Source organism: Heloderma suspectum, chromosome 1 (assembly GCF_057233095.1).
Source record: "Heloderma suspectum isolate Gila_16-S chromosome 1, 16-S_ref, whole genome shotgun sequence".
NCBI classification, from domain to species: Eukaryota; Metazoa; Chordata; class Lepidosauria; order Squamata; family Helodermatidae; genus Heloderma; species Heloderma suspectum.
Window position 1 is genome coordinate 69,348,061 of NC_139458.1, and position 16,610 is coordinate 69,364,670.

At 43.9% G+C, this 16,610-nt stretch overlaps 1 protein-coding gene across 7 annotated transcripts in view; it reads right to left on the reverse strand.

The window, feature by feature from the left end:
- Positions 1–14,878, reverse strand: part of RMDN3 (regulator of microtubule dynamics 3) — a 62,060-nt gene extending 47,182 nt beyond the window's left edge. For 2 of the 7 annotated variants that reach the window (XM_084845492.1, XM_084845525.1), the window contains exons 1-4: positions 14,702–14,797; positions 12,707–12,915; positions 11,283–11,478; positions 7,634–7,780 (exon numbers count right to left, since the gene is read on the reverse strand). In XM_084845492.1, the coding sequence (XP_084701618.1) occupies positions 7,634–7,780; positions 11,283–11,478; positions 12,707–12,908 (545 nt within the window). In that variant the 5' untranslated portion in view covers positions 12,909–12,915; positions 14,702–14,797. The other 5 variants (XM_084845521.1, XM_084845502.1, XM_084845496.1 and 2 more) reach the window with 5 other exon arrangements.
- Between the last annotated feature and the right edge of the window lie 1,732 nt (positions 14,879–16,610).

The window sequence follows — 16,610 nt, forward strand, 5'->3', positions numbered from 1 at the left end:
CAGGCTATACAAAAGCTCTGGCTGTACCTACTATTTCACACAGTCACATCACAGCTTGATGTTGCTGTCACTTAGTGATAAGCACAGATGTGCAAATACCCTCTTAGTAAAAAGGTCTGGAATAAATGCTGTGTGTACACTTACCTCTTTTACTAGCATTAAACTCCCAGGTGCATCTCTATTGGTGTAAAGTGATGTGTAGGAGTTAGCATACTGGATTAGGACTGGGGACCCAAGTTCATGTCTCTGCTCATCCATGAAGCTCACTGGGTGACCCTGGGCCAGTCACCATCTCCCAGCCTAACCTACTTCACAGGGTCATCGTAAGTACAAAATGGGAGTGGGGAGAGAACCATGTACAGCTATTGAGCTCCTTGGAGGAAAGATGGGATACTGATGTAAATAAATAAAAGTTCTGAGCAATGTATTCCATTAGCAAAAGCTATTTATCCATAACTGCCATTGGAGACTTAAAGACAGTCTGGATATCCTAAACCAAACACAGGCCATAGGAAAGGAAACAGTTCTGGATTCCACTTGCTAATCTGGGCGTGAAGTTCTTTTTCAAGCAAGTATGTAGCCAAGAGATCTAGGGAGACTCTTTCATGGAACATGGATGCAACCTTAGTATTCCTTAGACAACTCTTATTTAGGTAATAGTGGTTTATTAGAAAAAGCAGAAGACAAAAATAGCAGACAAAAAGATTATGTAGGCAGATACATTTCTTCACTGCTGGGCTAAGAAGGGATTACCAAACTGTGCCTGAAGTCATTTATGCCATTTTCACCAAGTCCAAGATGGCACTGACCGCATGACTCTATTTAAAGCAGCTCCAGCCAAGCTGTATACCCTTTATACCACAGTCAAAGACTACACACCCTACCAGGTTCTGCCTTTTTCTGAAAAGGCATCCTACCTTTAAAAGATAGTATCTCCACACCTCTCAGTCCTGAACCAGTTAGACTTGAGGAAAGCGTGAATGAGGTCATGCATTAGAGATAGTTAACTATACCTCTGGATAGTAACAAACCGCTTAACATTTAAATTTGGAATCCCAAGCGGGCAGGCAAACAGACAATACATAAACTTGCTTCCTGTGCATGACAGACAGGACTAAACAAAGTAAATTAAACTCACACACATTCCAGTTAGGCCTGGCTGCTTTGCAGACAATGTAAAACGGCAGTAGCTATGTCAAAAGTAGCCAGGATCACCACAGATGCACCCCACTACTAAGCAAAAATTCTAAGTTCTCAAACATGCAAGGATCAAATCAACAACTTTCCTGCACACATCCATCTTGGCCATGGTTTATGGAGCTGAGAAAGGCACAAATGCAACAGAATAAGCAGACAAGAGTTATCTGGCTAACTTACAGCAGACATATCACCACTAAGTTAAAAAGATTAATCTGGACAGGGAACATATATTAGATTTCCAAGTCTATTCTGGACAGAGACACAATAATCATCTTACCAAAAGCTGACTAGTTCCCCACCACCACCTCAGAAGTGTCTAGGCACTAATTAGGAAACATTTATTCATGCAGGGGAAGGTGTAAAAATATCAGGTGAGCGATTTGCATGTTTAAAAAGATATACCTGTACAAAGCCAAATTGCAAAACATGAGCTATATTTTCTGTCCAAAGAAACTGCAGTTATGGGGCCCAATGAAACCAGGCAAGACAAAATCCAGACTAAAAGGTTCCTTGAGGTAACAGAGAAACTGAGTACTCAAGAATGGCCAAGAGCAGAGCCCCACAAATTTGGGCTAGTCTTAACAGGAAGGGCCTTTTCAGTGCTGTCATTCTGAGATTTGGAGGTACTCAATGTCTCTGAGGCCCAACACAATTGCAGGGGCAAGCTCCACCTTCCTTCCTAGCTCCAAACTGGATAGGAGGTCTCAGGTTCAGCTGCGCTGAGCCTTGGTGAGCCACAGAAAGCAGGAAGATGTCTCGCTGTTTTCTAAGCTTCTCCAAAATCAGCACAGAAGTGGAAAGGAGAGTGGGAGAAATGCAGAAATGAAAATGAGCTTACTTTGGGGACCCCTGACCAAAGGGCATGGGAATGACCTAATGCAGAGGTGGAGAACCCACAGCATCTCTAGTGGCTCTGCTTTTCAACCCTTGCTTGGGTGGGGAGGGATAGCTACTTCCCCACCCAGGAAAGATGGATCTTAGTGGGATTCTCACCTTCAAAAGGCATTAAAAGATATCCCTTGGGGGGGGGGGGTGAATATTTGTCCATATAAAACAGCATAAGAAATGCTGCTTAGGATTTGCTAAACATATGTACTACTTCAAATATACAGAATCCCAAAGGCTTCTCCGTAGCTTTTACACTTCAGTAATTCAAACCAGTGATATTCAAGGGTCTTCTTAAACACCTCTAGTGAGAACAATTTCAGCCATTTCCTTATGTTAAGTAACTTGACCTCTTTAAAAATCCAAGCAGAGTGATTCATTTGAACACCACTCCAGCAACTTAACATTACATTCTACTTTGATTAGCAAGCACCAAACCAACATCTCTAGGTTTCTTTTGGATACATATTACGAGTTTGTACACACTGTAGTAATTACCCTTTTCCTCTAAGCAAGTAGATTTATGAGTATTTCACAATAGAGAACTTGCAAAATTATAACCCTCTAACATAAGGAAACCCTATAAAGGGAACATATGAGAATACTATGATCTTTAAACTGTAGTGAATACTTTGTACATAGTACAGGACTGTTTAAAGTGGTTTCATGCCTCTTATCACAATTCACCTTTAAAAACTGGGAATGGAAGGCACACACAGCCAGTAGACTTTTCACTTTTAAATACTGTACATAATTATCTTTTGACATAGTCCCTGAACTACTGTTCTAAAGTACTTTTAGTCTTTTTTCTTTAATGCCTTAAATTGTACGGACAAAATGTCACTGTCTGCTTTTATTTGTATGATGTTAGTTGAACAAGAGGAAGATTATGTTTTTAAAATCAATATGACGCTTCTCTAAAAGGCTGAGAACTTATCAAAAACGCATGGCCTCAGCTATTCTGGTTCCAAAACAAGACTGCCAATTTCATTTTTAGTTTCTTATAGTACATCCCCATGCTGACTTGCTAAAAAAATTCTGGAGCATGTTCATCTTAACAATGAACATTACAATGTACTGTAATAATGAACAGTAACAATGTACTGTGGTCTTCCATCAGTTCAATCAGCTTCATCATTAAGTGCAAAGATGCTCTGTGTTCTGAGTAAATTGAGAATTGAACATTATTCAGCTGAATTCTGTCAAATCATGTTCATTTATTAATTAAAAATATAGAAAATAGCTGTATTGCTTAATCACTTTACATTTTAAGGGTAGCAATTACTCACATTTTAGTCAGGTGAGAACTACTGTAGTTTGGGGACAATGAAGCAGAATCTTTTTCAGAGTAGAAGATACCCATGTAGACTGGACAAGAAGATCTAGAACGATCTATGCCTGATCTAACAGGGCTGCACATATAGAGCCCTTTACAAGAATCTGAAAACTTGGCAAATAACTGTTTGGTGGGGGAACACAGAAGGAAGACGCTACATCCAGCCTTTTCCTTACCCTCATAAACAGCTCATGAGTGGGATTTCAATATAAATATATATGTATATTAAATAATGACTATACACACATAGCCCCTACTGATGGAACAGCCTGAAGAATTGCATGCATAGCACCTGTTTGCATGCACATTTTACCATCCAGCTAGAATATGTGCAGATTCTGCATGCATCTGGGCCATCCTATTTGGATTAGGGCAGTTCTACAGAACTATCCTCTATGCTTGCCTTCAGGGTATAAATGGCATTAGCAATTAATGCCCTGATGCAGACAGGGACTATGTGTGTATGGAAGCAGGCTTCCACACATATATCCCTAGCTGAATGGGAAACTGCACATGCAAATGGGTACTCCATGCATGATATCCTAGTCAAACCCACCCACCAGGGCTATACACAAAATGCCCTGTCAGATAATCAATGACCCTGGTGATTAAAGGAGGAAGAGGAGAGTCTTGATTTAATCACTACCACTACCCTGTTCCAAAGGCATCCCTTAGTGAGTAAGCATTGTTAACTAGTTTTGCTATTTCTATCAATTGCAAGAACAGGTATCAAATTTGTGTACACTCACCTCCAGAACAGTATTCTGTAACAAACATCATGATCATATTAACCAAAAATTGGCAGAATAGCCATATATACAATTGACTTGAAAGTAAAACCCTGATATTTCTCCCTAAGCTTTCCTCCAAGAAGGCTTGGTAGTAAATGCAAATTAGATGTTCTACTACTGCCTAGTTCTGTTGCCCCCTTCATGGATCACTGCCTTGTTGTGGCGAAGGGGCTTGCATAACTCAGTGAAGCCATAAGCTATGCCATGCAGGGCCACCCAAGACGGACAGGTCATGGCAGAGAGTTCTGACAAAATGTGGTCCACTGGAGAAGGAAATGGCAACCCACTCCAGGATTCTTGCCAAGAAAACCCCATGGAACGTATCACAAGGCTAAAAGAGATGACGCCGGAAGATGAGCCCCTCAGGGCGGAAGGTGTCCAATATACTACTGGGGAAGAGCAGAGGAAATTTCCAAGTAGCGCCAGAAAGAGTGAAGCGGCTGAGCCAAAGCCGAAAGGACACTTAGCTGTGGATGGGTCTGGTGGTGAAAAGAAAGTCCGATGCTGTAAAGAACAATATTGTTTAGGAACCTGGAATGTCAGATCAATGAATCAAGGTAAGCTGGAGGTGGTCAAACATGAGATGGCAAGATTGAACATCGACATCCTGGGAATCAGCGAACTAAAATGGACAGGCATGGGCGAATTTAATTCAGGTGACCATCATATCTACTACTGTGGGCAAGAATCCCTGAGAAGAAATGGAGTAGCACTCATAGTCAACAAAAGGGTGGGAAAAGCAGTACTGGGGTACAATCTTAAAAACGATAGGATGATCTCAGTACGAATCCAAGGCAAACCATTCAACATCACAGTAATTCAAGTCAATGCCCCAACCACTGAGGCCGAAGAAGCTGAAGTTGATCGGTTCTATGGAGACCGACAACACCTTCTAGAACTAACACCAAAAAAAGATGTCCTCTTCATCATAGGGGACTGGAATGCTAAAGTAGGAAGTCAAGAAATCACAGGGATAACAGGCCTTGGTGTACAAAATGAAGCAGGACAAAGGCTAATAGAGTTTTGCCAAGAGAACACGCTGATCATAGCAAACACTCTTTTCCAACAGCACAAGAGGCGACTCTACACATGGACATCACCAGATGGTCAATATCGAAATCAGATTGATTATGTCCTTTGCAGCCAAAGATGGAGAAGCTCTATACAGTCAGTAAAAACAAGACCTGGAGCTGACTGTGGCTCAGATCATGAGCTTCTTGTTGCAAAATGTCAGCTTAAATTGAAGAACGTAGGGAAAACCACTAAACCATTCAGGTATGACCTAAATCATATCCCTTATGAATATACAGTGGAGGTGAAGAATAGATTTAAGGGATTGGACCTGATAGACAGAGTGCCTGAGGAACTATGGAAGGAGGTCGGTAACATTGTTCAGGAGGCAGAAACTCAATCCATCCCAAAGAAAAAGAAATGCAAGAAAGCCAAGTGGCTGTCTGAGGAGGCTTTACAAGTAGCTGACGAAAGAAGGGAAGCGAAAAGCAAGGGAGAAAGGGGAAGGTATATCCAACTGAATGCAGAGTTCCAGAGAATAGCAAGGAGAGACAAGAAGGCCTTCTTAAATGAACAATGCAAAGAAATCGAGGAAAACAACACAACGGGAAAGACTAGAGATCTCTTCAAGAAAATTGGAGACCTCAAGGGAACGTTTTGTGCAAAGACGGGCATGATCAAGGACAAAAAAGGCAGGGACCTAACAGAAGCAGATGAGATTAAGAAGAGGTGGAAAGAATACACAGAAGAACTATACAGGAAAGATCTGAATGTCCCCGATAGCCAGGATAGTGCGGTCACTGAACTTGAGCCGGACATCCTCGAAAGTGAAGTGGGCCTTAGGAAGCATTACTAACAACAAAGCTAGCGGAGATAACAGTATTCCAGCTGAGCTATTTAAAATCCTAAAAAATGATGCTGTTACAGTGCTGCACTCAACATGCCAACAAATTTGGAACACTCAACAGTGGCCACAAGACTGGAAAAGGTCAGTTTACATTCTAATTCCAAAGAAGGGCAATGCCAAAGAGTGTTCAAACTACCGTACAATTGTGCTCATTTCACATGTCAGCAAGGTGATGCTCAAAATCCTACAAGCTAGGCTTCAGCAGTATGCGAACCAAGAACTACCAGAAGTACAAGCACGGTTTCGAAGAGGCAGAGGAACTAGAGATCAAATCGCCAATGTTCGCTGGATCATGGAGAAAGCAAGAGAATTCCAGAAAAACGTCTATTTCTGCTTCATTGACTACGCTAAAGCCTTTGATTGTGTGGATCACAACAAACTCTGGCAAATTCTTAAAGAGATGGGAATACCAGACCACCTTATCTGTCTCCTGAGAAACCTGTACGAGGGTCAAGAAGCAACAGTAAGAACCAGACATGGAACAACCGATTGGTTCAAAACTGGGAAAGGAGTACAACAAGGCTGCATATTGTCGCCCTGCTTATTTAACTTATATGCAGAGTACATCATGAGAAATGCCAGGTTGGATGAATCATAGCTCAGAATTAAAACTGCCGGGAGAATTATCAACAACCTCAGATATGCAGACGATACCACCCTAATGGCAGAAAGCGAAGAGGATCTCAAGAGCCTCTTGTTGAGAGTGAAAGTGGAGAGTGCAAAAGCTGGTTTGAAACTCCACATTAAAAAAAATAAGATCATGGCATCTGGCCGCATCACTTCCTGGCATATAGAAGGGGAAGAAATGGAAGCAGTGACAGATTTATTTTCTTGGGCTCCAAGATCACCGCAGACGGCGACTGTAGCCATGAAATTAAAAGACGCTTGCTCCTTGGGAGGAAAGCTATGGCAAACCTAGACAGCATAGTAAGAAGCAGAGACATCACCTTGCCGACAAAGGTCCATCTAATCAAAGCTATGGTTTTCCCAGTAGTGATGTATGGCTGTGAGAGCTGGACTATAAGGAAGGCTGAGCGCCGAAGAATTGATGCTTTCGAACTGTGGTGCTGGAGAAGATTCTTACGAGTCCCCTGGACTGCAAGGAGGTCAAATCAGTCCATACTAAAGGAAATCAACCCTGACTGCTCATTGGAAGGACAGATACTGAAGCTGAAGCTCAAATATTTTGGCCGCCTAATGCAAAGAGAAAAGTCACTGGAAAAGACCCTGATGCTGGGAAAGACTGAAGGCAAAAGGAGAAAGGGACGGCAGAGGATGAGATGGCTAGATAGCATCACCGATGCAATGAATATGAAACTAAGCACACTCCAGGAGAGAGCGGAGGACAGGGGGGCCTGCCGTGCTCTGGTCCATGGGGTCACGAAGAGTTAGACACGACTTAACGACTGAACAACAACAAAAGTTCTGTTGCACAGCCCACTTCTGTCACAGATTTATCAATTTTAACTAATCTTTCCTTTGAACTAAAAAAAGTTTGCTTACCCTCCCTCACTTTCAGCATCATAAGTGTTGGCTGTTTCTGAGCTGGCTGTGAAATATATGGAGCTGGATCCTGTAGAATCACTTCTTTCTCTGGGATATACAAAACGCCTCCGCCGAATAACCTTCTGGCTTTCTTCTATATGGGACCTGTAAGGTAAAAGAGTAGCATAATGACAGCAGCTTATGCCACTTCATTCCTTGTTTCCCTTTTCCTCTTCCATGACTAGCCACCAAATTGATTATTCCATCCTGCTCAGTGTAATTTAGAATGAGTGCTATTTAACCATTGATTCACAGAATACAAGTCTATAAAACACACATTTACAAGCTTTTGCATAATGATTTCACTATTAACAACTGTAACTAAGAAGGAATACTGACAAAATGTTCAGAGTTTAGAGAGAGCTATGAAGTTTGTTAAGTCTGGAATATTTGCTGGTCAAAAGACATCTAGCCAAATATACCATACTTCAACGTTCTTCTTGAAACAAATAAATGGCTGGGGCATGCTGGGAATTGTGGGACTTTTTTCTGTCAAAACATGCATAGATAGGATTGCACCTTAAGAAGCTTAAGCACATCTAGTCAGAAGCAAGACCCATTTAGTCCAGTGAGACTTACTCCCAGTAAGTGTTTATAAGATTGCAGCCCAAGTCCAATTGCCTCCTAGTACTGCTTCTCTTTTACAGCTACCAATATTAATATAAGTCTTCTAAACATTCCAACCCATCAGAATCCTAATGAATTCCATGTATTACTCTTTCTGCAAAACAAAACGCTTCCCATTTGTTGGCTCTAATTTAATTTAATCTGTAGGATAAACTGTTTTATACCAGTGTCCTTCTACTCTGGTAGCAATGTTTGGTGTTGACAAGCTGTTACAAAATGTACTGGTACTAGATATGAACAAATCGATTCCAATGTAAAACATTTGTTAGTGTGGCAAAGCTTCCATAAAAATACAGAAATATAATATACATAATAAAGGATCATAAAAACCAGAAGCACAATTTTCCCAAAGCTATCAGTTAAAAAGCGGTATAGTTCAGTTACAAGCAACACCACATTACATTACACCATTAAAATCAGCTTAAAATATTTGAAAAGCATTTCAGTATCACTTCAAGCCAGCAGCAGCATGAGATCTTTTTAAAGAGAAAACAACTTGGAATAAATGGAACCTTTCTTTAAAGCCTCCTTAAAGGTTTGTATTGACCAGGCTGGGCCATATGTACCTCAGCTGGAATAAAGTTCCACAAATGTCTGCTACAATATCAGAATTGTGTAGACTACTGTTACCACAAACTATGTTTACTGCTAACCATTCATTCATTCATTTATTTATTGCATTTATACCCCGCCTTTTTTCCCTTACAAGGAACCCAAGGCGGCTTACATTATCCTCCTCCTCCTCTCCATTTTATCCTCACAACAACAACCCTGTGAGGTGGGTTGGGCTGAGAGTCTGCGACTGGCCCAAAGTCACCCAGTGAGCTTCCATGGCCGAGTGGGGACTAGAACCCGGATCTCCCAGCTCCTAGTCCAACACTCTTGCCACTACACCACACTGGCTCTCATAACCATAGCTTGCCTCTGAACCAGAATCAAGAAATAAGTTTAAAATTGGTTTCATATTCCAGGTATATATTTTGGCTTTTTCATCCCTTCTCATTACAGAGGGACGAGTTCCAAATAGCCATAAATCTCCCAGAATCCTCCTGTGGAAAGGTTTTTAGAATTATTTGTCTGCCTTCATTGGCTTATTCTCTTTACCAGATTCATACCAGAGAACACTACTTCTCAGATTCATCCATCAGTAGCAGTGTATGCATGCAATGCTAAACCATTATTTAGCATTAGGAGGACAAGCCACAACGAACCTCACTCCCATGCTCTCCCTGCATCTAGCGCTACAAGGAAGAGTTTGGAAGCGTCTGCTTCCATTTTAGACAAATTGCAGCTTGTTAGTCTTAACTATGGTTACTAGAAATAAGCCAACTTCAAGCTATGGGTTATGAAGCTGGCTTCTTTCCACTAACCATTGTTAAGATTAACAATTTAGGGTTTGGACGTGACTCTAAACTGTGGTTAATCTAAAATGGAAGCAGACGCTTCCGATCTATTCCTCATGGCCACACTGGAGGGGAGACAGAGCCACAGAGCCCAAGGCTCACTGCAGCTCATCCGCATGAGAACAAGGCCATTCTTTACAAGGAACAGAGGCATTATGGGAAGGGGTAGAAAAAGCCCTATTTTGTCAATACCCTATTGAACAATCAATTCAGGAAGAACACCACATAATCTTAGAAGCGCACAGTCATACTCTTATATTCCTTGCAATGCCTTTATCATAATGAAGGAAGCAGAAGTGACTGTAAATCAAGCAGTTAATAAGACTAATTAATTGTTTGGGGAAATCATGGTCTCAGATTAATCACTAATACACAATTTTAAAAATAAAGGCCTTGCTTCCCTCTCTAGTTTGATATGAAATTGCCTGTGATTCCCTAAATGTCTACAGAACTTCTTGATGGTTATGTATTTGATACAATGAACAGTTGCCTCAACACTCAGAAGAGGACAAGTAAATTTTTCTTCTAGACGAAAGCAAAAATTCAGCCTTGTGCTAAAGTCCCAAGACAGAACTACGCAGAAGAGTGGAGCTTCAGTTGAAATTACTCTGGGAGAATTATTGCTCTGCAGATATGGATGTACGAAAGTCACTTACCTTTTAATGAAATGTGATTCGAGGTGGGGGGGAGGCGCTCCATCCCTCCCCCCCTGAAATTCTGGCCGGGGGGAGGCGCTCCATCCCTCCCCCCCAAAATTCTGGCCAGGGGGGAGGCGCTCCGTCCCTCCCCTCCCGAATCCTGGCCGGCCGGGTCCGCAAATGGCAGCGGCCGTAGCCGCCACCATTTGCGTCCCTGCAGTCAGCCGTGATAGGCTATGTAAATGTTTACGTAGCCTATCACGGCTGAGTAAAAAAAAACAAAAAAAAACGTGCGTACGCAATTGGCAGTGCCCATGGGCGCCGCCATTTACCTTCCTTATTTTGGTACATCTAGTCTACATAAACATTTATGTAGACTACGGAGAAAATAAGGGGAACGCAAATAGCGTAGACGCTACGCTATTTGCGTTCCCCTTATTTTCGCCGTAGTCTACGTAAATGTTTACGTAGACTAGACGTGCCAAAATAAGGAATGCAAATGGCGGCGCCCATGGGCGCCGCCATTTGCATATGCACGTGTTTGTTTGTTTTTTTACTCAGCCGTGATAGGCTACGTAAACATTTACGTAGCCTATCACGTTTTTTGTGGTTTTTTTTTACTGGAAATGGCGGCGGCAGCCGGTTGGACGACCGGCCGCCGCTGCACCGCCACTGCCAGGAAGATTCGTCCAAGGTAAGTCCCGTCCGGGGGGGGAGCGGGGGGGGGGGCAGACCATTTCGCCACTGATTTCAGGGGGCTGAATGCACTGGCATTCGGCCTCCCCGAGATTAGTGGTGAAATTCTCTGACATCCCTATCTGCAGATAACAGCAAAAATAAAAATTGATAAGTACCAATTTCACCCAGAATTTGGTTCACAGTCTTCGGGTGAAAGACTTTCAGCTGTGTGAACATCACAGAAAATAGTTTTATACGAACCTGACTTCTCCAATAATCTCTCCAGCTAAACCCTGCAGGCTATTCCGCAGCTCTTCCACTTCATGTCGCAGCTCTGTAAGTCTTTTGAGCACGAAGTCCAGACGGTTCAGCACTTCACCCTGTTCTTCATGCGTTAAAAGAGTTGTATATGGGGTGCTATCACCACCCTCCACTGGTCCTGGTCTTATCCACGGAACTAGAGAGAGAAAATTAAGTAGTTACAGCAAGATTGCTTCATCTTCTCTGCACAACATTGTTGCTGAATTCATTTTCTGAATTCTAGACATATGACCATAACTCAACTAGAAGTGCATACATAAATCTGACTAAATGGCCCCGGCTCTTGAGCTTGTTGTGAGGGTATTTTTTTCTATAATCTATGCACTGTGAATAGATATTGAATTCAACTTCTGTTGAATATATTTGCTATGTTACATTAATACCAGAAAGTTGTATTTTCGGAGATCAGCTCTCATCAAGGAACATTACATGGTCCTAATGTATACCAGCATCTGCTACACCTGTGCTAATACCAGTATATCGTTACAATTCTATGAGTGCCCAAGCAGCAGAGACAACAGTGCAACAATAGCTGCAGAAAAAGAGCTGATATAATACCAAGACTCCCAGAGACCCCAACAGCTCCCACAGCACCTACCAATCATCAAGTTGTGCACCAAGACCTCATTACCCATGTACAGAAGCTACCAATTAATGCAAAGCAATAGCCAAATGACCACATGATGTCATCCAACACGGCACACAACCAAGCAGCCAGAAAGCTATCTCTCTCACATACACTCATGCAGAAAGAGCCCCGTGCATGCAGTTATGCACATTAAGCATTTATGCACATATTAAACTGAACACATGGGGTGAAATCCAACACTGTCTATCTGTCAACAAGATACTGTTAGCAGAACGTATTCCCCCTCATGCTTGCAACTGAAATCTGCTCCAGATGGTTGGGGGACCGCTGGGGGACCATTGGGGAACTTCTGCTCAGGCAGTGTTGGGTGGACCCAGAGAAACTGGAAGGAGTATTGCTGTGTGGGAGCCTGCTTCTCCCTTTCCATGCATTCAACTTAATGTGTGAGATGTGCTATGGAAAGGCAGCTCTTGACAACTACTATTTACTAATCTACAGAAATTAATATATCCTTGTTTGGTGATGGTGGCAACTATTGTAACTGAAGTAGTAGATTACTTTTAAAACAAACAGGACAAAAATAATTCTTAGCTTTAGGAAGACATGATGTACAATTGTCTCAGACCGCTCTTGCACTAAAATTAAGCAAAGAAGTAAGAATACTGGCATGAGAATTTCATTCAGAAGATAGATGACATTCCACAACCTCTTACCAGCCTGAGTAACGATAGCATTGGAAGAAACAGAAGTGCAAGAGAAATAATCATCACCATACCTCGATTATAAAGCTGCACAACTTCTGTGCGTTCCTGACAGTCCAGAGCATTCTGTTGATTCTGTGAATTTGGAGATTGGGAGCTCCCTCTCCGCCAGGGCTTTTTTCTCCTTTGTTTGTAGAAGTAGTAGAAGAGACCAATTCCTGCAGCCGTCCCCAAGACTACACCAAGTCCCACACGGAAGACCCCCATTTTAGACATGATGAGTCTGAAACAAATCAAATAGGCCATATTTATTTATGGAATAGGTAGCACATGAAGGAGGAAGAGCTAAATCGTAACATATTATAAATAACTCCTGTAGCATAAAATATTTACAACTGTTCTTTTTAAAAAACAAACAGAGGGTCAGACAGGAAGATGTTTCTAGAAATATGTAATGCTAAGCAATGTGGTGCTCTGCCTGTGTAAGAAAGAATCTCAGTTTTGTTGACCTCAAGGGCAACTTCTTCCTTAACTTTACTAGACTCAGATATCACTGAGAAATTATCATCTATTATCACCAACACAAAAAGTTATTAACAATGAGGTTTCAGCCTGCAGAATGGCCTGAAGGTACATGATGCAGTTCCATTGTTGAAGCTATAAAGTTTAAGCCAGGTAACACCTGGGAGCAAGGAAGAAAAGAGCAGGCCGAGAGAATATCAAGGCCTACTCCATTTGGGCTGCCCTCGACCCCCGGAAATTAGAGGCAAAACAGGGCCATTCCACCAGCCTTGCTGAAAATCGATTAACTTTTTTCTTTTTCCCTCCCTATCTCCTTGCATGCTGTGTCTTTTTTGGTCATAAGCCTGCAGGGAGGGACTCTTATTTTACCAACTCATCGTAAGCCGCTCCGGGTGACTTTCTTGGCTGACAAGCGGGATAAAAATACTTTAAATAAATATACCTTGCTCTGAGCTCTTTGATCACAGGCAAGGTAACAAAACTGGCAACATCACTGACGCTCCCATTTCAAAGTAGGGTGCATAACACTATCAGCGTTAGTAGTGATTTTAGAGAAGTGCACCCCCATAATCTTTCAAAATTTAGCAGTCACACAAACACAGAAACCAATGGTGCTAAACCCACTTACATGTCAAGATACACTTTCCCTTTAGCATTGTTGGTCCACAGTGCAATCCTGCGAAGCAGAGCAATATTGCTTCGCAGTGACTGGAGGGAGGGGGAATTGGGGGGGGGGGTGTTCCAAAAGCAGAGGCTTCCAAAGCTCCAAACAGTTCAAAGCCACCAAACAAGTTTGAAACGGGGATTAAAACTTTTATCCACACCAGCTCAGGCTACTTGATAACTGGGCCACGCTACTGACCTGCAGGGGCGCTACCTTTCTTAGGCCACAGACTTTATGAGAGAGACAACCACCCAGGTGCCCAGAAGGCACATTCTGAGGCTGCGAGAAGGAGTGAGCCACAGAACTGAGGCACACGCCCCTTTCTCCCCATGGACGGCGGGGCGGGGAGAGGAGAGCAGAGCTGACACACAACCCTTCGCCGCTGTATGCGCACACCGAGTCGCTCGAAACTCCTGAGGCGAAGCCGAGCCGCCCGAGTCCGTTTACAAGAAACACTAATCACAGTCTCGCGGCGCCGTCGAGACGGGCGGGCGCAGCTTATGCCCCAGTAAATCTCTCACTTGGGAGTAAGCCCCACCGAACTCAGTGGGGCTTACTCCCGAGTAGTCACGCTCCGTTAGGTTTCAAGGTGCCACAAGACGCTCTGGGGAGGGGGGCGGCTTGGCGAGTAACTCCGGGAGGAGCGGCGGTGACGGCCGAGCGGGTCTTCTCCGGCCCTACTCAGAAAGGGAGCACGCGCGCCCTCCAGCGCGAGGAAACGAGGCCTGGGGCGCTTACTGCGCGCGGGCTGCTCCCTTCGTGGCCGAGCTCGTGGCCAGCGCCCGGGCCAGCCCCTTGCCGCGACCCGCAGCCGCAACGCGCTGCTTCGCCAGTGAAAAGAGCAGCGCTATCTTCCCATTACCGGCGCTGCCACGCTTCTTACTGAGTCTGTTCTCAGGCAGCCACCGTCCAGCCGGCTCTTTTCCGCTCGCCCCACTACCTGCGGAGGACCCGCCCCCGCCTTTAGCGGCGCGTAGAAATGAGGCACCGGCGCTAGGCTCCGCCTCCTTACCGCTCGGTAGATGCAAACGACGCCTCCCTCCGTCAGCCAAAAGCGGCGCGGAAAACTGACGGAAAGAGACGAGGTCACGCCTCTATTTAGCAAGCCTCCCTCCCTCTGAGGGTGTATTTCAGCAGCCAATGAGCAATAGGGAAACAAGGGCGGGGAGAGCGAGGCAGGTTCGGACGGCTACGGCGCAGCTTCTCCCAACCTGGCGCGCGTTAGGGGTTTTTTGGACTTCAGCTCACATCACCACTAGCCAGCGTGGCCAATGGTCAGGAATGCTGGGAACATTAGCCTAAAACACCTTGGGGGCCTCAAGCTGGGGAAGGCTGCTCTAGCTAACGCTGCGGCTGTTCTCTCTGTATGCACCATAACTGATGGATGGTGGGGCTGTACTGGAAGATGCCATAGCTCTGAACTGAACAAGAACTTAATGGCATGGTGGTCGGACGGACGGGCTGGCTGGCTGGGAGCAGCAGGTGCTGCATAGTATTGTGGGAGCTAAGTGTTTGTGAGCCTGATCAGGGTTTATGTATGTTTTTATCTGAAGCATTTTTGCCCTGCTCGTAAGAAGAAAAACGAAAGACTCCCCCAGCGGCGTATAAAGCTCTGTGCGAGATCATCAGGCGCCCCATTTAGGTGGCTCTCTGCTTGTTAAGGGAAGAGTAGGATAACTGACAGTTGCCCTGGGACAGGAGAGTAGAACGGTAGCGTACTCTGACTTCTGCCATCAGCTAATGGCCCCTGGAAGGCTGCATCTCCTGCTTCCCAGAAATTATGCCAAGGGGGTGACCAAGCTGGCCCATCCATTGGCCAGAGAAGGACCAGGTGCCAGAAGTTTGCTTCCCCCTTCCTGCCAGAAAAAAACACTCTGTTCCATAGAATAGTAGGGTTGGAAGGGGCCTTTTAGACCATTGAGTCCAACCCCTGTAGCCCTGGGACCACAGGTGGAAGGGGAAAGCACTCTGGTCCCCTCCACCAGCCAAACAACCACCAACTGCTATTCAAGCAAGGAAAGATCAGCCTGACCTTAAGTGCACCTCCTTGTTCTGGCCTTTTAAAAGCTGATCTCCCCCCTCTTCCTTTTTCCACACTCCCCTCTGCTTCCCTTGTGTGTCTTGTCTTCTTGATGGCAGGCCTGTCTCTTTTTGATTGATGTGAGCTGTTTTGAGAGACAATCATTGTATGGAAAGTGGGATAAAAATACTGTAAATAAACAAATGATACAGGTTTAATAAATTAAGAATTATGTATTTCTTCATTTATTAAGGTCATCTTCATACTGGAAAATCTTAAGTCCCGTGTACGTCTGCTCACTTTTCAGCCTCTGCAGCAGCACACTTTTCTCCTTTGGAGTTGATTTGCCTTAGAATAACTGTTTCACTGTACACATGTGTCTCTGTGCAAAACAAGACTGAATATGGTATTTCATGCATTAGACAACATTTGGGGGATCTCTTCAGCCTCCTGGACCAAATAATTCAAAGCAAAGCTTTGTATAGCACCATTGTCAGATCCTTCTGCTAGTCTTAACATAGCATTGTAGCTACAGGTCCTAGCTGGTTATAATGGTTATATGTTTATCAGATCACCACTACCTACATCCTTGTTGACATGCTCAAAGAAGTCTAAAAGTTTGGGGAGGCAAGTCTTCCCTTTGCAGAAGCTGTACAAAAGCTTGTCTCACCTTTCTAAATCTGGAGTCTACAACATGGTGCTTTTGGGCACCAATGTGGCCATAGATACTTCTCTTGGCATCCGCCAGGCTCCCTGCTCCCCCTGATTTTTA